The sequence below is a fragment of the Jaculus jaculus genome, chromosome X (assembly GCF_020740685.1).
Source record: "Jaculus jaculus isolate mJacJac1 chromosome X, mJacJac1.mat.Y.cur, whole genome shotgun sequence".
NCBI classification, from domain to species: Eukaryota; Metazoa; Chordata; class Mammalia; order Rodentia; family Dipodidae; genus Jaculus; species Jaculus jaculus.
In genome coordinates this window covers 13,049,640-13,072,560 of record NC_059125.1, presented here as the reverse complement: position 1 = coordinate 13,072,560, position 22,921 = coordinate 13,049,640, and the positions used below count along the sequence as shown (strand labels likewise).

Genomic DNA, 22,921 nt, shown 5'->3' with positions numbered 1-22,921 from the left:
TTTTCCTGTTTATTTATTTATTTTTTTTAAATTTTTTATTTATTTATTTGAGAGCGACAGACACAGAGAGAAAGACAGATAGAGGGAGAGAGAGAATGGGCGCGCCAGGGCTTCCAGCCTCTGCAAACGAACTCCAGACGCGTGCACCCCCTTGTACATCTGGCTAACTTGGGACCTGGGGAACCGAGCCTCGAACCGGGGTCCTTAGGCTTCACAGGCAAGCGCTTAACCGCTAAGCCATCTCTCCAGCCCTATTTTTTATTTATTTAAGAATGACAGACACAAGAGAGAGAGAGAAAGAGAGAGAGAATGGGCGCGCCAGGGCCTCCAGCCACTGCAAACTGAACTGCAGACGCGTGCGCCCCCTTGTGCATCTGGCGAACATGGGTCCTGGGGAATCGAGCCTCGAACCAGGGTCCTTAAGCTTCATAGGCAAGCCCTTAACCACTAAGTCTAGGTTACTAGAACAAAATGCCACAGACTGGGAAACTTAGAAACCTCTCAGCAGTTCTGGAAGCCAAAGAGCAAGGCACTTGGTGTATTGGCGACTGCATTCTCCACAGGGATGAGTGCTGTCCTTGCATGGCAGAAGGCAGAAGGGCACGCTCAGATATCAGTCTGAAGCCTCTTTTTATCTAGGCTTTAATCCCACTAACAAGAGAAGCGTGCCTACGACCTGACCACTACTCAGATGCTATCATAGTGCTACCACCTGAATTTTGGAACCACATTCAAAATCATAGCAAATTTACAGGATAAATCTAAAATCTATTACCACTATGAATGAAATTTTCTTACAAAGAAGTCACAGTGGCCACGTTGCACCTTTTTGTTATTCTGCAACTCTCGGCTGTCCTGGAAATCAACAGTGATCCTCCTCCCTCTGCCTCCTGAGTGCTGAGATTAAAGGTGTGCACCACCACACCTGTGCCCTCCCTACAACTTTATTAGACTAAATGATTCTAGCAATCAGTAAAGCTAATGATGAAGCTTTGGGATTTTGGTATTACAGATATGCTGCTATTAAATATGTGCTGAAGAGCCACCATGCACATGGTATAGAGCTACAGATGGTGTGAAAATCTCTGGACATGAGAGAGAGAGAGAGAGGCAGATATAGAGAGAGCATGGGTACGCTAAGGCCTAAAACCACTGCAAACGAACTCCAGACTCATGTGCCTCCTTGTACATCTGGCTTATGTGGGTCCTGGCGAAGCAAATCTGGGTCCTTAGGCTTCACAGGCCCGCCTTAACTGTTAAGCCATCTCTCCAGCTCCCTACTATGTCTTCTTTTCCAGCGCTGGGATTACAGGCCCACACCACCATTCCTGGAATATTTTACGTGAGTTTGGGGGATCTGAACTCAGGTCCTCATGCTTGCCCAGCCAGCACTTTACTACTCGCTGAGCCATCTTCTCAGCCCTAGAGTATCTTTCAGCATCTGTCTTTTAGCAGGAATCACAATGTGGTCCAAGTTGGAAAGGACCAAATACTTAGCCAATGGTGCATTACCAGGGAAGAAAAGGTTAACTTATGGCATTCTTTGAGTGTCTTAAAATTGCAAGAGTTGAACTAGATCCAAAAGGAACTAACATGGAGATGTAGCAGAGATGGGAGACTAGCCTGTGGCATTCACTAGACCGTGGCGGGCAGGTCCAGTTCCACAGTGTAGGGCGGGGCCCTGGGGCACAGGAAGGGTAGGACTCTGGAGTAGTCTGGAACCAGACAAGCCAGAGAGGTTTGGATAGGGGAGCTGACAATTTCAGTTTTCTACCAAAGGCAACATGAAACACAGAAGAGGGGAGTTAATCAGTGAAAATGTGAGGTGTGATACATATTCGGTATAGAGATGACTGGAAAACTTGATACAAAGACAACGAATTCTCCCAAGTTTCTCATTCTTTTCTTGTGTTATGTCTTCATGATGAAAATGGTAAGTTTTTGCTTGTGTGTATGATTGTGCGTGTGTGTGGACACACATGGGTGCAAGTATATGCATGTGCACATGCATATGGAGTCCAGAGGACAACCTCGGATGTTACCTTCAGGAATACTGTACATATTTTTTTTGAGACAGCGTCTCCCATTGGCCTGGGGCCCACCAATCAGACTAGACTAGCTAGCAAGCAAGCTCTTGGGGATTATCCTAGTTCCAACTCCCAGCAGTGGGATTACAGGCATGTGCTGCCATTCTCGAAACTTTTTTCATGCTTGCAAGGCACGCACTGTACTGACTGAGACATATCCCCAGCCAAAACTAATATGTAATTCTTAAAGCAACAGAATGGTGTGTTAAAGAAAATAATGTATATGGCATGCAAGTAGAAATAAAACTGTCTAGATATACAAAGGGACTAATGAGGAGCAGGGGACAAAAAGGGGCATACGGCAGTGTGGGGGGGAATATGCTCAACGTATAAGCTTGTATGAAATCTTAAAAATTATAAAAGTGAAATTTATTTATTAACATTTTGACATAATTCTTTGTGTGTGTGTGTTTTAACGCGAATGCACTACTTTTATGTATGTTTAATAAAATCATTTATTCATTAGTACTTTGAGATCATATAAGAACAGTATTGTTTATAGCAAACTGCTGAGCTCTCCCCAGATCATGTCTGAATAGTCTCATTCTATCTGTATAGTCTCTTGGATGCTTTTAATGTGAACAGTTTCATTTCCTATGATTTATGATGTGGAAACTAAAACTATAGTGTAGCTGGGTAACTTTTCTTCTGTGGCAATGCATTTTTCTCTAAATATTGAATTATCGATTGCCTTAAAGTGTTCTTTCTTTTGTCTGTTTTTTTTTTTTTTATTGTTGAATTTGAAATGATGGTAGCTTCTATCTGTCAGAACATGATGCTTCTTTCATAGCTGGACTTCTCTCAGGCCCCCGCTATAGTATGTGATGATGTCTTGGCTTTGGCCACCTTGTATGTGTCACTCTGACCTTCTAGAATATGTTTTTCCTGTGCTGGCTAGTCTTGCCTTAATAATGATAAAGTGATTTTTTTTTCAACCACCCTGTTTAAACCTTTATATATGCCACAATTTGAATTGTACCAATTGTGACATTAAATGTATGATACATCTTTTCAACTGTTTGCTTTACTGATATTTGTGTCAAGAGCATGGTCTCACAATGAGACACATAAATAAAGCTTAGCTGATAGAATACATAAGGCCCTGGGTTCCATCCCCAGCACCACATAAACCAGATGTGGTGGTGCACACCTGTAATCCCAGCACTGGGGGTTAGAGAGAAGAGGGTCAGCAGTTTAAGTGATCTTCAATTATAAAGTGAGTTCAAAGCCAACCTAGTGTATGTCAGATCCTATCTAAACAAAACAAAAACGGATAAAATAGTATCTGTCGATCGTGAATATTTGGTGACCCAATGGAATGAACATATCTTTTTATTTTTGTTTTTGTCCTGCTGAGTAATTGCGTTCATTATACTTCCCTATGTCTTTCTATGGTTTGGTTTTCTTGTGTATGGCTCTGCAGGAGAAATCTAGCAGTATCCTTCTTTTCCTGATACCGAATCCTCATCTCTAATTTTTAGAGTCGTGCTCCGATTTCTGCAAAACTTGTGGCCAACATGCTGTCGGTTGCTGGGGCTGATCATATCATCACCATGGACCTGCATGCCTCTCAGATACAGGTATCACATTTCTTTCTGCCACTGGGTATGTCTTAACATTCTGTTAAGGTAAATGATTTAATTTAATATATTTTCATTTATTTATTTGTATGTGTGGAGTGAATGAGTGTGTGTGTATGTGTGTGTGTGCGCGCATGCGTGCGCACAAGGCGCTCTTTCTGCTACAAACAGATTCCAATACTGGATGCTTTCCACTCTTTTGCTTCTGTCTTAGTTAAAATAATTTTTAAAAAGGAGGTAGCATTACTCTGGCTTGACTCTGTGTATGGGATGTCTCTAGATATTTTTCCGTCCTGAACTTGGAAATATAATTTCATGTTCATTCCTCCTGTCTCTTTCACACCATGTCTGCAATCAGCTTCAGAGGAGTAGCAATGGCTTCTTGATAATGTATGCTGTGTACTTCCACCTCAACTTCTGGAAAATGGCAGCCTTGTAATATACACTTTAACTTCTTTCCTTTGTTATTAAAATTGCCCAAATTTTATAGTGCCTACTTTTGATATATGAGTATGAATCATCTCATATACAATTAGTACCAAATAAAAAAGAATATTTTTCCACCATCCAGCAAAAGTATTCTCTTTCTCAGAGAATAGATCATCCTAAATTACAAAACATTTCTTGAAGATGAATTAGTCTGAAAGATGCACAATGTATCGATCTTGTTATTTCTGTTACAGTTATCAAAAAGGAGTTTGTTTTCTAAAGAGTTCTTTTGAGTAAAAAAAAAAAATTATTTAGTGCAGGCAATTATCTTTTCAAAGAAATGGAAACAATCCTGCAATGTGACCATCCTTTATCTGCTTAGGGATTTTTTGATATTCCCGTGGATAATTTATATGCGGAGCCTGCAGTTCTCCAGTGGATTCGGGAGAACATCACCGAGTGGAAGAACTGTATTATTGTTTCCCCAGACGCTGGAGGAGCCAAAAGGTATCATGCATGCTATGCCATGCACATTTCTCTGCCTATTGCTTTTGCCTTTCTTTATTTCTTTGTGCATTAGATAAGAAAGCATTTGTGTGTGCCATGAGGGGTACCTGGGATGGAAGTTACGGCCTGATACATGTTGAGCAAGTGATGTACTGAGCTGCACCTCTGCTCCCAGGAAGCATCCTTTAAATTAATTAACATTTTACTTTGCAAATGAGCAAGTAAGTAGACCACAGGCTTTGCTTCTCGAGAAGAAGCATATCATTTCATAATTTGTGTACATAAAACAAATATATGCGCACCAGTGTGTGCATATGTATGTGTGTATAAGTTTTTGTTTTGTGTAAATATTTTACTTAATGGCCCTGTATGTTTATTTTAGCAAAGAATAGATTTTACTTATTTTCTGATTGTAAAATTAACAGGCTTTATTGGGAAATACATAGTTTTAAAAATATTTTATTTACTTATTTATTTGAGAGAGAGAAAGAAGCAGGGAGAGAGAGAGAGAAGGTGGGGGGGAGAGAATGGGCATACCAGGGCCTCTAGCCACTACAAACAAACTTCAGACGCATGCACCCCTTGTGCATCTGGCTTATGTGGGTCCTGGAGAATCAAACCGGGATGTTTTGGCTTTGCAGGCAAACGCCTTAACCGCTAAGCCATCTCTCCAGACTGGGCAATTCAGATTTTAATAAGCAACATAACTTACTGAAGTAGTCCTTCCAACTACCAATGCTTGGAAGAGGTAGAGAAAACTGTGTGGAATTTTACAAAAGAAATGTGTGTATGTGGAAGAGAAATACCAAAGACTGATGCATAAGGAAGGAGCTGAAAGCTGTGCTCTGGGGATGTTGGGTAGGGAAGGGCTTGGCCACTCCACCCATGCAGGAGCCTCCATAAAGAAGCATGTGGAAAGCCAGATATTTAGCCAGTAGACAGCAGTGCCTTTTTCTGAGGGAGAAACTAGTCACCCATGAGAAATCATCCACAAGCTTGCAACATGAGCAAATGGTGAATTGGTGAATGTACACTCTCCCTGGTGCACAAGACTCCATGAACTAAGAAAATGAGCACAGAATCTGATCCTAGGCTGCAGTGCTCCTGTAAAAAAAGACTTTGCCAGTCTAAGTGGGCTGGAGAGCCATTCCTTAACTTGACCTGATAGATGTCTGATGAATCAAAGCCAACCATCTAAAGTGGCCCAGTCTGCCTGGATCCAGGGTGTATAGGTAGCCAGTATCTTGGGGTGCTAAAACAATTCCTAGACTGTCAATGAAGAAGTTTAAAGACAACAACAAAGTAAAAAGACAAAAAACTGACTAGCACAGCCTGGAGATATGGCTTAGTGGTTAAGGTGTTTGCCTGTGAAGTGTAAGGATCCAGGTTCCATTCCCCAGTACCCATGTAAATCAGATGCACAGGGTGGCACGTGCATCTGGAGTTCTTTTGCAGCAGCTGGTGACACTGGCATTCCTCCTCCCCATCTCTCTGCCTCCTTCTCTATCCCTCGAATAAATAAAATAAAATTTTAAAAAGAAACAGTAGTGCTAGCATACAGAGTGGCCTCAGAGAATGGTTCTGAGGAGCGGATCCAACCAGCTTTACAGAGAGCCTGAGGGATTGCATGAGCAACAAGATCCGACACACAGAGCCTACTCCAAACTGAGGTTTATGACCTTGAGCTTTGTACTACTTGACATTTGCTGTGTGGAAAGAGAAAAATATATTTCTATATAAAATATAGAATGGAGTTTTATTGCTCAGATAGGGGTCATCAGAAGAAAGAGAGAAGCAAGACAGACCTATACCCACCAGTCTAGTGCTAAAGCAGTGTGCAGTGTCAAGAATGACCACCAAAGTCTCACAAGGACTTTCAAATGCAGAGGTTGGGAATGAAGAGATCGCTCAGTGTCTAAAGTGCTTGTCATGCAAGCATAAGAACCTAAGTTCAATTCTGTATGGTGGTGTGTACCTGTAATTCAAGGGCTAGGTGGGCAGAGATAGGATACCTGAGGCCCACTCATGAGCTCCAGGCCAATGACAGACTTTTTTAAAGAGAAGATATGGGTAGACAGATGGTATAGTGGTTAAGGTGCTTGCCTGCAAAGCCTAAGGGCACACGTTCTACTCTCCAGGTTCCACGTGAGCCAAACACTCAAAAGGTCAGGTTAGTGCAAGGCTGCACATACCCACTAGGTGGCGTAAGCATCTGGAGTTCGATTGCAGTGGCTGAGGCCCCGGTGAGACAATTCTCTCTGCCACACCCACCCCAAAATAAGAAAAAATACAAAATAAGAGAAGACAGAAAAGGTGATGGTGTTCCTGAGAGATTACACTCAAGATTGTACTTTGGCTTTATGTGTGCATGCATACAAAATGAAATTAAATTGAAACATAAACTTTAGGTGCTGGAGGTATTGCTCAATAGCAGAGCATCTGCCAGGCATGGTCATGGCCCTGGGTTCCATCCCCAGCACTAACGCGCGTGCACACACACACACACACACACACACACAGAGTCACACACACATGCACTCAAAAATGCATACAAAATGAAATGAAATGAAATGAAAAGGTAAAGTGCAGGTGTTGGGGGTTTTGCTCGGTGGCACAGCACCTGCCAGGCATGCTCATGGCCTTCGGTTACATAACCACCTCTAACACACACATGCACACACACACACACACAGAGAGAGAGAGAGAGAGAGAGAGAGAGCGGGAGAGGGAGAGAGAGAGAGAGAGAGAGAGAGAGAGAGAGAGAAATTTAAGAGGCTGTTCCTCATATGGACTTCTCATCCCCCACCCCCACCCCGCCAGCCCTGCTGAAGTCTAGAATCACATCCAAACCCTTTGAAGTGGTGAGAAAGCAATCGCATAGAGGTCACTGTAGGTCCTGTTTCTCCGAAGTTCTCATCTTTTGCTCTCAGCTGCCATCCAACGGCTACTTACGTTCCCAGCACTGAAGAGGAAGAAGCAAGGGGCCCGACAGCTGGAGATGGCAGCTGCCGGAAGTGGCTGTGCACAGGAAGGAGACACAATCTATAAAACAGGAGACAGCTTGCCAAGCCCTCAGCTGAGCAGTGGTGGAATAGGGAGCAGCACCATATCACAGGGCCCATGCTAAAGCGTGACGGGCACACATGAATCCTTGGGCAGCACATTGAGGTCAAGCCATGTCAATTTGTCATCGCTTAAGAATGCGAGCAAAAGTTCAGAGTCATGTCTATAGGAGATGCTTGCCATTGACTAGAAGCTTGCTGTAGACATGTGGTGGCATGTGCATTCAAATATATCAAATCCGCTACAAGCCATCTGCTATAGATGTGAGATACCCTATGTTTGTAATATCAGCTATGTTAAGTTGCAGTTCAAATACCTACACTTCACCCATTTAAAGTGTAGAACTCAGTGGTTTTTAGTATATTCACAAATTGGTGCACCTATCACCATTATCTACTCCCAGAACATTTTCATCATATCTACAGGAAAGAAATCCCATTAGCATTTGCTTTTGTGTCCCCTGACCCAGCCTCTGGCTACACTGATGAATCTTCTGTCTGTATGGAACAGAATTAAGAGAATATTTCATGTCAATTGATCATATAGTACATATCCTTTGTAACATTTTGTTATTGTTTTTTTAGAGGTAGGGTCTCACTCTAGCCCAGGCTGACCTGGAACTCACTATGTACTCTCAGGGTGGCCTCAAACTCACAGTGATCCTCCTACTTCTGCCTCCCACATGCTGGAATAAAAGTCATGTACCACCACTCCCAGCTTGTAACATGTTTTTAATGAAAAAATAAAACTTGGGCTGGAGAGATGGCTTAGCGGTTAAGTGCTTGCCTGTGAAGCCTAAGGACCCAGGTTCGAGGCTCGGTTCCCCAGGTCCCACGTTAGCCAGATGCACAAGGGGGCGCACACGTCTGGAGTTCGTTTGCAGAGGCTGGAAGCCCTGGCGCGCCTATTCTCTCTCTCCCCCTCTATCTGACTTTCTCTCTGTGTCTGTCGCTCTCAAATAAATAAATAAATAATTAAAAATAAATAAATAAATAAAACTTTGGCAGCTAGTAAGATCAAAAACAGAAGAGATTCCAAAGAATTTGTAGTCTTTCTTTTTCCCTCTTCCAATTCTGTTTGTTTCTGCTATATGTTACATATTATACCTTAGCCTATTGCATCTTATATATTGTCAAAAATATAATGCATGCTTTTAGCAAAAAAAAAAAAAAAATCAGAGTACCAAAGATGTCTCCCCTGTTTGCCTCTTGACATGCCACTGTTCTTTCCTATGTCGAGATGGTATTGCTCAGGTACCCCATTTGTTCTTACTCAGAAGATGGGTTTTTTATGGTTTCAGTGTGAAATAATGCCCATATAATCATGGGTTTGAACCCTAGATTCCCAGCACAGTGGAGCCTTTGACAGGTGAGGCCTAACTAGAGTAAGTGGGTCACTGAGAGGTGAGCCTTGAGGTCTATAGCACCACACTGTCTCTAGTCCTTAGTTGTGTGGCAGATCTGCCTGATTGTTGTTTTTATAGCCGTGTAATATTCCCTTATATGTACGTATCATAATCACTATGATCAGTTCCCTCTATAATTTAAAATCTGGAAGTAGCTGTCTTCCATTTTCCTTTTTGTGCATGTGTATAAGAGTGTGGTGTGTATATATGTGTTCATATGCAAGTGTGTGCAGGTGTCTGTATGAGTACACAGGCAAATGTGTGTGGGTGTGTGTACAGGTACACATGCAAGTGTGTGTATGTATGTGGAGCCCAGAGGTCTATGTAGAGTGTTTTCCTCAATCACTCTCCACTTTATTTCTTGGGATAGGGTATCTCACTGGACATAGAGTTCACTGATTCAGATACACTTGTTGACCATCAAGCCCATGAGCCTCCTGTCTCCACCTCCCTAACACAGGAAATACAAGCATGCTCAGCCGCACCTAACAATTTATGTAGGTACTGGGGATTGAACTCAGGCCCTCATGTGTCCACAGCACATGCTTTACCCACTAAGCCATCTCCCAAGTTCTCTGAAGTAGCACTTACACTTTGACACATGTGTACATTCCTACATGTGTACAAGTAAGAAACATTCCTGCAAGTGGAATCGCAAAGCAAGAATGTGAATTTGGATTGTTGTAGGGGAAGGAAGGCACCTTTTTCTGGCATGGAGATTTTCCGTGTACAGTCTGGTCTTTTGCCTGTTGCTCTCACAGCTGGTAGATTGGTATAGATGGAAAATTATAGCCAGGCTCCTCATGAGTGTTCCAAATGTTTCTCGTTTCTTCCCCCTTTTATATTGTTATTTGCTGCAGGACTATTAAAGAATTCATATATAATCATATTTGTCTTTTCTTCACATTTATGGCTTCTGGGTTTATGGAGCACTTGTTGTAGCCCTTAAATTTGTTCTTCTATGATTTTGTATCTTTTTGAGCTCGATCTTTTTCAAGCATTCAAGTTTTTCTTGCATTTGACATTTATTTGGGAATAAAACATGAAATAAGAATCAAATTCCTTTCTCCTCTGTCAGCCATCTAGCCATTCCCAATGATTAAATTACCCACCATTTCCCAGTGACTTGAACCAACATCTTTTATTATAGATTAAGTTATTTTATCTACTTTCTAACTCTCATCTTTGAAGCATGAAGAATGGGAATTAGGGAAATGGCTTGGTCACAGAAGGTTGGAAAACCATGTCACTTTGTGAATGTAAGGTGTTGCTTTATTTCAGGAATCATTTGTTTACAAAAACAACCTAAAAAATAAAGTTGTGCACCCTTCAGGTGTTAACACCTGCATCTTGTTATACAACTGACTGTTTTCATTTGATTTTGAAATATCAGACACTAATTTGAAATAAGATAAGGTTCTGTTGAAGCACTTAAGGACCCTTAAAACTAACAGATCTGAGACCATTTTCATACCATTTAGCAGTAGAAGCATGTACCTCTTAGTTATTTTGAGGTATTGACTATTAACTCAACTTAGAAAGATTTTAAGTTCAGATTGTGGTGAGGGTTGACAGCTTTGGCTGCAGTGGGTTTTCTGTAGGTTTTACTTGAGAGAAGGTATGAAGCAATTTGCAGTCATTATTTTAGTGTGAGATCCAAGAGTCCGTCTTTGAAATTACAAAGCCTTTGGTAAAACAATTGCTGAGTTTTGTTGTATTTTTTTTTTTCTGTTGCCAATAGCAAACTGCTTTTCCAGTAATGGAGAATTGGTGCCTTTCAGATATTTTAAATGACAATATTTATAAACATGTGTTTTGGAGGAATTGTTTCAATTCTTTTTCCTAAATTGCTTTCTCTTCAGGATAGATTATTTCAAGTAACTTGTATTAATGACTGTGTTGCTGTCAATTCTGGACTGTAGTGGCTATGTTCAAGGTTAACTATGGGTCTGATTGAAGCCAGTATAGAACTTGCTGCTATGTGTTATTTTTTCTTCAGTGATGCAAATAAAATACTTACATTAAAACAAACATCTATGCAAACATCTGTGACCCTAATACACCTATGGCAATGGTAGGCAGAGTTAGGAAAATCCAAAAGCTAGTCTGACATTCCAAGCAAAACACATACCTCCCCCCCCCCCCACGGTGGAAAAATATAGCAAAGTAAAGAACCCTTCAAATCAGTCCTACAAAGCCACCACTGCGAAAGGCCAGCTTTTTAGGGGTAACCATGTAGGAATTTATGTCACCTCCTTTCTCTTTTCCTAAAGCATCTGCTCCACCAAATTGTCACCCTTATATTCTACCCAACAGTCCCCTCAAAACAGTCTTAACTGTCATAATGTGATATATACAGTTGAAAAGTTCTATGATTTCTTTGCTTAATGCATGAAGTCATATTTCACTAGACAAAATATTTTCTATCTTAGAAATCAGAAGTTATTTCTTTGAGGCCAGATTCATTCCAGGTAACCACAGGAGGTCAGTCTTGAGTAATTTTTGAAACTTAATAGGGTTGCTACAAAAAGTAGACCCAGTAAGAAAAGAACATACCAACCATTATTGAGATAGCAAATACAACTGAAAGCAGCATTGAAGGTGGGTGAAACTAAGTGGTTCACATTTACTTTTTTATGATTATGTGAATTTTGATCATACATTATAAAAAATTGGAAAGTTAGACATTGAGGAGATTGCTCAGTGGTTAAAGCCATTTGCTCCATAAAACTCTTAACTGGAATTTGTATCTCCAGCACCCACGTAAAGCTAGATGAAAAAGAACACATTAATCCCAGCATGTCTATGGCAATGGGAGGCCCAGCCAGGTTGTAGGGCCAGCTAGTGGACCTTTCCACCAGCAGACCAGAAGCAACTCCCAATCTCAAAGAAGGTGGAAGGAGAGGACCAACCTCCAAGGTTTATCTCTGACCTCCACATATGAGCCTTTGCACATGAACACACACACACACACACACACACACACACACACACAAACACACACACACACACTTAAAAACCAATGGAAAGACACAAAGAAGACTGTTTAACTGCCATATTTGCTTACTAGTGGTATCACTAGGAATGATATGGTGTATGATGTGTCTTTCCTGGATATGCCCTACAGAAACACAAACAGAGAGGGAGAATAATGAATAAATATAAATTAGTGGCCAGAATAAATCAAAATCAAGCTTAGATATTTTTGTTCTAATTCTACCTACCATTACAGTATATATACTATTGATGTTTACCAGAAGTATTTCGTAAGTCTTCATCATATAGATGGAGGAAAAACAGTGACCCACAGCTTTTTAAAGGGAATGATAATGTTCTAGCAGCCCTGGGGACTTTCAGCTAGGATCTTTTCCTATTGTTCTAAAATACTCAGAGAGTAAATGAAGCATCTGGAGCTCCTCACCAAGATCAGCTATCCCATGTGTCCCAGTGCCAAGAGGCACATAGCTTATTTTGTTTCCCAGGCAGACTTCTGTGTCTGTCTTCCTGTCTTTAACAGGCTTGTCAAACAGAGGAGAGAGCGGCTCGGCCTGAACTTCTTGGCCTTGATCTTCAGTTTTGTATGACGGTGCTTTCCAGTGCTGGCTATGGACCAGGACCCTTCTGTTGCTTGCTAGATAAACAAATCAACAACAACAACAAAAATACTCTATATATACATTCTATAGAAAGTGACATGTCTTTTCTTGGATAAAAGCTGTCTCCTGTTCTGAGAAACAAGCTTTCTTTAATTGGAGTTTTAATAGCTTGTCAAGCAATTGGTATGTGCACAGTGGAAATTTGAAGGTGATTATGGGGTGATTTTTTTTTAACTTTCTTCAAAATACTTCTTTTAATTAAATCCTTACGTAAGGGTACTGTAGGTAGAAGGTCAGCGTGAGAAAAGGAGGGTGCTGCTAAGGTGACTATGGCTTTTGTTCCTACTGTGGTTTTCCTCAGGGGAAACAACACATGGGCTTCATCAATGTGAACACTTCTTTTGGTTTCCTAGGACATTTGAAAAGCTAAATTGGTGTCTTCTCATAATTGGTAGTCTTTCTCTTTCGCTGGAAAGTGTGTTCCTTTTCCTTTTTAAAATATTTTATTTATTTATTTATTTGAGAAAGAGAGAGAGAACAAACTCCAGACATATGAGCCACTTTGTGCATCTGGGTTACGTGGGTACTAGGGAAACAAACCTGGGTCCTTTGGCTTTGCTGGCAAGTGCCTTAGCGAATAATCCATCTCTCCAGCTGTGTGTTGCATTTTCTATTCCATAATCACTGACATCTTGTGATGTCCTTTAAAATCAGTTTTGTTTCTTCTGATTTTAGAATGGTATTATTGTATCTTTATACAATCAACATCTATTAAGTTGCCCATATGTCGATTAATATTTTGGCTCTAGTTTCAATGTATCTTACCATCTTCCTTTTGCACAAGTTACATTCTTTCTTAAAAAAAAAAAAAAAAGTTCCTGTGTGAGCATGGGCACTAATGTGCTCTCACATGTGTTTGATGGTCAGAAAACAACCTCAAATGTCAGTCCTTGTCTTCCACCTTGCAAGGTCTCTTGTTATTACTGCTGGTTACTGCAGGCTAGCTGGCCTGCAAACATCCAGGATGCTCCTATTTACACTTCCCGTCCTCTCCCCTTAGGATTGCTGATATTGATTATAGCTTCCACCTTTAGTAGCAAGCCCACTTCACCACTTAGCCATCTCCCAAGCCCATAAGTTGCCTTCCTTAAGTTGCATCTTAGAATCGCATTGTCTGATTGCATAGTGGGTCTCAAGATCTCTTTTTTAACCCTTGTTCTGCAAATGCATGCTATTGGATATAGAATCATACCTGACTGTATAGTGGGTGCTGAGCATGGGCTATCAGTCCAATTGCTATTCTTTTCTAGGTGATTTGTCTTTATCTTTCAAGATTTCTGCTCTTCAGAAGTCTTTTTACAGGAGCATAGGGATTCATTTGTTGGGTTTATTGTATCAGAAAATTACTGTCTCTTGGTAGTATTGAAAAATTCTCAGACATTGTCTCTCCCCCTCCCCTGCATTCCAGGTACTCTTAGCATTTTGTCATTTTGCTGTTCATGTCTCCTAGTTTTTGGTCCCCCCCATTCAGTTCTTATGTTGTTTTCTGGACAATGAATTCCTCTCCATCTTTAATGGAGCTGCTCTCCCTTTGGATCTTTTCAAGCTATTATCTACTGTGCTTTGAATTTCAATAATGTCTTAATATATATATTTTTTATTTCTCAACAATCTTTTTCTCATTTTCCCAAGTCTTGATTGGGCATTTTTATCGCCCTTCTAAGAATACACAAGATTCTTCTCTAGTTTTAAAACATAAAACAATCACTTTATGTCCCCCTTTGCTAATTCCCTTGTCTCATTCTTTGCTTTTATAATTTGGTGACAGGTATTTCTGCTGACTCTCAATTTGTTTGTCTTGTTTCCCTGGGTATTTTGTGTTTCTTTTCTGTGACTCCTTCATTTTCCTTAGATTTTTTTTCATTATAATCCTAAAAGGATTTGCATACCAGATACCTTGCAGAACTACTGCACAAATTCACTTTGAAGTATATTCTCAACACGAGAGTTTTCATTTTATATATAATAGACATTTGGAAAAGCAACCTTCAGGGTTGGAGAGATGGCTTAGTGGTTAAGTGCTTGCCTGTGAAGCCTAAGGACCCTGGTTCAAGGCTCGATTCCCCAGAACCCATGTTAGCCAGATACACAAGGGGGCACACGCATCTGGAGTTTGTTTGCAGTGGCTGGAAGTCCTGGTGCGCCCATTCTCTCTCTCTTTCCATCTGCTCCTTCTCTCTCTGTCACTCTCAAATAAATAAATAAAAATGAATAAAAAATTTAAAAAAATTTTGGCCCTGAATCAAGGCCGGCAGTTGGCTGAAGCTGTTGGTTTCAAGCAGGAGCCTAAAGAAATGTCTTTCTATGGTCTGTTGGCCATTTCAGAAATTTGGAAATGCAATGGTCACTTCATTAGAAAGAAACATCTGGCTGGGAAAAAAAAATTTAAAAAAATTTTAAAGACTGTAATTAAAAAAAAAGCAACCTTCAGGAAAGCCATAATGTAACACATAGTGCAGCATGGGTGAAACTTGTAGATGTTACACTGAGAAAGGAGCCATTCAGGGAAATGGCCACATGTAGGGTGATTCCATTGATATGAAAAATCGAGACTAAGTAAAAAAGAAAGACACAGAGGCAAGTACATGGAGATGGCTCTGTGGGTAAAATGTTTGCCACACAAGAAGAAGAAACTGGGTTGAGTTCCCCAGCACGGACATAAAAGCCAAGCCTGGTACCATGTACTTGTAATGCCAGCACTGGGGAGATGGAGATAAGAGGATCCCTAGGGCTCACTGGCAAACCAGTGAGCTCTGGGTTCAAATGGAACACCTTGTTTCAAAGAATATGGTGAAACAACTAGGGAAGTCACCTGACATCTTCCTCTGGCTTCCACGCATATGTGCACATGAACTTGTACATTCATGTGTGCCCACAAATATGCACATGCATACACACCACATGCACATACACACATGCCAAAAAAATAGATGTAGAATCATTGGTGCATGGCTAGGCCTATGGCACCAGGGGGATAGAATGAGTCCTTAATGGGTGTGGAGTTTCCTTTTGGTCCCATGGCATGTTCTGAAACTAAATAGAGGTAAGGGTTGTGGATCACTGGGAATGTACTTAATGCCATTAATGATATACTTAAAATGGTGTAAAATATTAAGTTTATGGGCTGGGAAGATGGCATAGCAGTTAAGATGCTTGCTTGCAAAACCAAAGGATCCCAGTTTGATTCCCCAGTACCCAGATGCACAAGGTGGCACATGTGTCTGGAGTTCATTTGCAGTGGCCGAAGGCCTTGGCAAACCGGATTCTCTCTCTCTTCCCCTCTTTCTATCTCTCTTAAATACATAAAATATTTAACAATGATTAAGTCTACATTGTGTATGTTACAGAACAATTTTCAAAATGACTGGCTATGTTGAAAGTCCACAGAAACAAGGAAGGATAGCCTGGAGTATTCTGTCCTTTCATGCTGCCTTCCCAGTCCCCAAAGAGGTCCTCTCATAGAGTTGTCTACTCTGTTTTGACCCAAGATCATGAAATGAATCAGGGGTCTTGAGTGCAGTTGCTTTTTACGTTCCCAAAATCCATTTTATACACTTTTATTTTTATTTGTTTATTTTGAGAGAGAGAAAGAGAAAGAGGGAGAGAGAATGTGTAAGTCAGGGCCTTCAGCCATGGCAAATGAACTCCAGATGTGTGTGCCACCTTGTGCATTTGACACACATGAGTCCTGCTGAATCAAACCTGGGTCCTTTGACTTTGCAGGCAAGCACCTTAAACACTAAGCCATCACTCCAGCAACCAAAATCCATTTTTAATGAACAGATTTTTGTTGTTATTTTGCAGTACTGGGGATGAAACCCAGAGCCTTATACATGGTAGCCAATCACCCTACCACTGATATACACACCCAGTCCCCTAAAGAATAGATTCTTAAATGGACTCTATTAGCATGCTTGTTTTTATCTTTCCACAGGGTTACCTCAATTGCAGATAGGTTGAATGTGGAGTTTGCTTTAATTCACAAAGAGAGAAAGAAAGCAAATGAAGTGGACCGGATGGTTCTTGTGGGTGACGTGAAGGACCGTGTGGCCATCCTGGTGGATGACATGGCTGACACGTGTGGTACCATCTGCCACGCTGCAGATAAGTACGTGGGATGGACCAGCAAAACATGAAGACCTTTTCTTAAGAAAGAAAAAGCAAACATTGGCTTTTCAAACTTTGGTCTGCTTTTGTCTAAAAATTGCTGATGGCTTGGCAGATTCTATGCTTGCCCCCCCACCCCAATAATGCCATAGGAAAGAAACCATAGCCCTTTTCTTTTTCTTGCTTGGACCTTAGTTTATTTTTGAAACAGGCGCATCCCTGGAAATGAAATCCAGACAAACAGGGCTTTTTAGGCTTCTCTGGGCTTTCAGCTCAACCTTTGTCCCAGCCCTCTGAGTCACTTGACTCTCTGCTGCTATAGAGCAGCACTTGGTCAGGAAAGGAGCTGCCCCCAGCCAATGCATAGCTGTGAAACATTTAAGAGGAGGCTACTCCGACTTGAGATACTCACTGTCTATCTAGTGGTATTCTGAATTGATTACACATTGAATGATTATTTTACCTCTATTGGTTGAAATCAGTGGTTCTTGGCCAGGGGCAGTTTTACTCTCTGGATGATATTTCACATGACTTGGGACATCTTTGGTTGTCAAAACTAAAGGAAAGGGAGTGTGGTTAGTGTGTCAAGGCCAGGGATGCCACTGAATTTTCCCATGATGCACAGAACAGCTCTCGTGACAAAGAATTATATAGGCCCAAATCCCAGGGTTAATAATCACTGATATAAAGGGATAAAAAATGTTTGGTTAACTTGTGTGTTTCAAAGTTTTTAGTTTTGGCTAATAAATGCAAATGAAATTTTTCTCATGTTTTCATTTATAAGACATATACTTATAACTTTTAATATTGATAGTAGGATGAAGTAATTAAAGAACATTTTGAGACAGGGTCTTTCCTTATAGTCTAGATTAGCCTTGAGTTTATCATCTTACCTCAGCCTGTTCAGTGCTCGTGTTACCATGGGTAATACCACAACCAATATTTTTATTTTTTGTTTCACAGGCTACTCTCAGCTGGAGCCACGAAAGTTTATGCGATCCTGACCCATGGCATCTTTTCTGGACCAGCTATTAGCAGAATAAATAATGCTGCCTTTGAGGCTGTGGTTGTCACCAACACAATCCCACAAGAGGATAAAATGAAACACTGCTCCAAGATTCAGGTATTTTCTATACCCCAGGGAGAGCTTCAGGTTCTGAAAACAGTATCCAACCTTCGTGTCAGCTTTCTCAGGCAGATGTTGGTAGAGAATGTATGTTTGTGTCACAGTGGTGTACCAATCACATTAGATCCCTGAGAAACGCCTGGATTAACAGAGGTCAATGGTCATTTTTTTTAAATATTTGATTTTTTTTTTAATTTGAGAGAGAGTGTGAGACAGAAAGAGAGAGAAAGAGAGGGAGTGGGCCTGTTACCACTGCAAACGAATTCCAGATGTATGAGCCACCTTGTGCATCTGGCTTATGTGGATACTGGAGAATTGAACCTGGTTCCTTAGGCTTCGCAGGCAAGTACATTAACTGTTAAGCCATCTCTCCAGACCCAGTGGTCACTTTTTAAAAGAACAAATGAGTAAAACAGAAGAGGAAAGGAAAGGAGGGCTGGGATGTAGCTTGGTTTGTAGAGTGCTTATCTAGAATACATGAAATCATGTTTGGTCCCCAACATTGCATAAGCTTCACATGGTTGTACAAATATGTAATCCAAATATTTGAAAGATGGAGACGGGAATCATGAGTGCATGGTTAGCCTGTGGCACATACAATCTTGTCTCACAAACAAACACAAAGAAATAACAAATGAATAAAGCCATCATAGAAAACATTGAGAACTGGAGATGTATCTCAGGACAGCACTTGCCTCACATGCACAAAGCCCTTGATTCCATCCCTACCACCACTAACCAAAAAAGAGATCAATTAAAAGGAAACTGTACCAAAGTTAAATATAGAATTATCATAACCCAACATTTCCATCCTGTATCAGTACTCTTATCATTCCTATGAAAAAAATACCTGACCAGAAACGACTTCAGGAATGAACGGGTTTAATATGGCACATAGTTCCAAGAGAGTACTTTCCATCATGGCAGAGAAGACATGGTGACAGGTACAGGAAAACAGTTGTTTACATTGCAGCACAATCAGAAAGCAGAAAATAGATAGGAGCTGAGGCCAGGCTATAAAACTAAAAGACCCATAAAGTTCCACCTCCTAATGGTTCCACAACCTTCCCAAACAGTGCCACCAGCTGGGGACCAAGTGTTCAAGTGCATGAGTCTGTAGGGGGCATTTTATATTCAGACCACAACACACCACTAGGATTATGCCTCCCACCCCCATAAAAATGAGAGGGAGGTGGAAAATAGCAAACTGTACCTAGCTTTTGTCCCTCTTGACCAGATGCCAGCAGGACACCTCACTTGACATTAGGTAGCCTGAAATAAGTCAAAAGGGTGGGAGTCCTAATTTTGCATTGATGTTTCTGTAACATCTGGCCAGTCATTTCTTTCCTGCAAGCCCTAGTTCCCTGAGTAGAGCATGCAGGTGGATCACAGAGAACTCCATGACTTCTGAGCCTTTGGACAGACAAAGAGTTCACTTTGGCACAAGAAAGTAAGTTTGAAAATAGTCAGAATAGTGTTCCCCATGTTTTCGTGCATGATTAGCAATAGTTTTGTAATTGCCATCCACAGGACAAATCTAGTCAACTATATGTATTGTAAATAAAGTTTTATTGACACAGCCACGACCTTCATTCATATGTTGCTTATAACTGCTTTTACATTACAGTGGCAGAGTTGGGTGGTAGTTTTCAGAGATCATCTGGTTATAAAGCCAAAAAATTGACCTGCTGGTGTTTTGCAGAAAAATAATAATTCTGTGATCCCAAGATTAGATGATCATGGTTATGCTTTTAAGGTGAAAATCACTTGGTGATTTAAAAATTCTTTATTGGTTATAGTTCCATACTGAAATGTGGAGCAGTAGAAAGTTAGGTCATGTACGATTTGCTTTATAATATTTTATGGGGAAAAAATGCCAGGGAAATTGGGTAGACAAAAGAGAAATGGCATTTTCTTCGTATTTTTGAAGTCTCATGTTTTATAAAGGGATGCTTACATTTTTATCTGAGGGAATGATTAAAAATTTAATAACAAATGTTTTGAGACCGAGGACAATTACTACCTTTTTTTTTTTTTTTTTGACCTAGGGTCTTAATGTGGCCCAGGCTGACCTGGAATTCACTATGTAGTCTCAGGGTGGCCTTGAACTCACAACAATCCTCCTACCTCTGCCTCCCAAGTGCTGGGATTAAAGGCATGCACCACCATGCCTGGCCAACAATTACTATCTCCTAAATAGAGAAAACCTTCTAATGCCTTAGCAAAACTGAGTTAAAAGCAAACATCATCCCCTCAAAGGGACATTTTTGTCCAGTAGCAACCCAAGTATCTGAAAAACTTCCTTGTGGAACCGATAGGAGTTTGGTTCAAGTGGTTGTAACATCTTCAAAGCTGGACAACAAAGTTGTCTGTCCTCCTCAAAGAAACAGGTGTGAGAGGCATTGGATTGTAACATGCCGTATATGTGTTGGAGAACTCATTTCCAGGTTTCTGGATTTTCAAGATTTGTGTGTGTGTGTGTGTGTGTATGCATGCATATTTGCATGTAGAGGCCACTGCACAACTTCAAATGTCATCCTCAGGAACCCAGTCCACTTCCTTTTAGACAGGTTCTCTCATTGACTTGGACCTCACTGATTAGGTTACACTAGCTGACCACCAAGCCTCAGAGATCTTTCTGTCTCTATCTCTCCAGAAGTGGGATTATAGGTACATACCACCATGCTCAACATTTTAATATGTGTTCTAGAGTTAAAACTCTAGTTCTTGTGCTTGTGAGGCAAGTATTTTACCAACTGGGGTGGCTCTCCAGCCACTAGCTCTTTGGATTTTAGTGAACTAGAACTAACTCCCCCTTTCTGTTCTCTTATTGATAATCAGGTGATTGACATTTCAATGATCCTGGCCGAAGCCATCCGAAGAACACACAATGGCGAATCTGTGTCCTACTTATTCAGCCATGTTCCACTGTAAATCTCAACTGGGAGTGAGGAGGAAGTTGCCTCCAACTTGTCACTGTCCTTGTCTGTCTGCTGTTTTAGTGTTAGGACTCAGCAATGCTAGGATGATCACTGGTGAAAGCGTGATATCTCTATGCTCTGAGATTCCTGGTCTACACTTTTAAAGTCAAGACTGCTTCTGGATTTGGGGTGAGGGAAGGTGATGGTTATCTAGTCTTTGAGAAATGTTTTTTTATCACGTTGACTTGTTTTGATGGATGATCTTTTCTTTCCTTTTTTAGTACTTTGAGGCTATAACTTTCAAGTATAAAATGGCATTGTGCAAGTTCATAGTTTATATGCTTTGAGGTTGTCCAAGGTAACTTCAGATGAAAGCTTTCTATGTAAATATATAATGATAATGCCTATGGACATTTGGGTGAAATCCTGTATAGCCCTTGAGTTCAGAGTGAACTTTGAAAATTGATAATACCATGAAGTTTAAGTATTTTTCCCTTGCTTTTTTTAAGTGATAATTGAGTTTCTTTGGTTATTGTGCTTAATTTGGACTGAATTTTATTGAGCCTGAGACAGCTGTTGATAAATTTTTATTTTGGTAGACATTAGGCTGACATATCAAAGGCAAGTCATTCTGTACCATTTTTAATTGCTTTTCAATATGTATCATAACTACCACCTTAAATTCCAAAACTTGTTCAGTGATGGCTGTGATATAGAAATCATGTCTAGATATACTCAGCAAGCTCACTGTCATACTAATGCTTGCCTCTGTCCATTACAGCAAATGATTCTTTGGGATGTCACCTCATGGTCTGTCATTTTGTTCCTTGACCTTATATGTTAAAGCATACACTCTCTATTATGCTTTTTAGATTTTTTTAATAATTTCATATCATTGATTTCCACCAAAAGAAAACCTCCCTGAAATCCCCTTTGATTCATTGATCATTATTTCATTTTTTCCCCCGGAGATAGGGTCTTGATCTATCCCAGGCTGACCTGGAATTCACTATGTAGCCTCAGGCTGGCCTCTAATTTGTAGTGATTCTCCTACCTCTGCCTCCCAATTGCTGTGATTAAAGGCCTGTGCCAGCCACCACACCTGGCAAAATAACCATTTGTGGTCTATTTTTTGTTGTTTTGAATTTTCTTGAGGTAGCATTTCACTCTAGCCCAGGTAGTTTGTAGTCCTACACTGACCTTGAACTCATAGCAATCCTCCCATCTCTGCCTCCAAAGTGCTTTGATTAAAGGCATATGGCACCATACTTGACTAATTTTTGATATAAATAAAAGGGGGACTTTTATGAGTACCACCAAATACCTTCTTAAGCACTATTTCGTGAGCTTTGATGAACTGTTTTTTTTTCTGATTTTTGCTTTTGGAAATAGGAAATAGTGAGTCTCTGCCAACAACTGTTTATCTTCATTAATGCTGTCACATTAAAATTATGGATAGGAATAACCTATGCAAAAAAAGGGGGGGATAGTAAGATATGCTCACTGCTCCATGAGAAGAGTTTGCAAAAAGTGACTCAAAAGTGATTATAAAGGGGATATTCTTCAAGGACTGCATACTTTTATAAGATGGCCCTTTAACCAGGAATTATGCCTTTCTTGCTTATGCCTTTCTTGCCAGCACTCAGGAAACTGAGGCAGGAGGATCTCCACATGTTTGAGGCCAGCCTGAGCTACAAAGTGAGACTGTTGGTCAAAAATAATCCAAAAAGAGAATCCTTTAGTATGTCCTTTAAAGTGGCAAAAGCCAAGCATTGCCTGAATTTTGGTATCTGTATGTGGGTGCACAACTGACTGAACATTCCTTCCCACGAAGAAAGTGGTAGAGGATTACTTCTCAAGCCTAACATCCGCAAGTAAAAAATCAAATCTATTTACGTCATTAATCAACTTGAACAGCACTTTAGAGTTTCAAGGTTCAGGACAGAAGAAATTGAATTGAAGTGGAAAGTAGCATTGCATTTTTTCCAGAAAGTAGCATTTGGGAATACCTTTGCACAGTCAGTGAGTGGCAGGGAGAAA

General features: G+C 40.6%; 1 protein-coding gene and 1 non-coding gene across 3 annotated transcripts in view; both read left to right on the top strand.

The window, feature by feature from the left end:
• Prps2 (phosphoribosyl pyrophosphate synthetase 2) overlaps positions 1-21,679 on the top strand; it is a 37,638-nt gene extending 15,959 nt beyond the window's left edge. For both annotated transcript variants that reach the window (XM_004663706.3, XM_004663707.3), the window contains exons 3-7: positions 3,569-3,667; positions 4,479-4,603; positions 16,662-16,835; positions 17,798-17,957; positions 20,802-21,679. In XM_004663706.3, the coding sequence (XP_004663763.1) occupies positions 3,569-3,667; positions 4,479-4,603; positions 16,662-16,835; positions 17,798-17,957; positions 20,802-20,894 (651 nt within the window). In that variant the 3' untranslated portion in view covers positions 20,895-21,679. The remainder of the gene's footprint in view (positions 1-3,568; positions 3,668-4,478; positions 4,604-16,661; positions 16,836-17,797; positions 17,958-20,801) is intronic.
• On the top strand, positions 14,959-15,095 carry LOC123456960. The gene has a single exon (XR_006634817.1). It is a non-coding gene; the product is annotated as a small nucleolar RNA SNORA2/SNORA34 family (small nucleolar RNA).
• Positions 21,680-22,921: the final 1,242 nt, after the last annotated feature.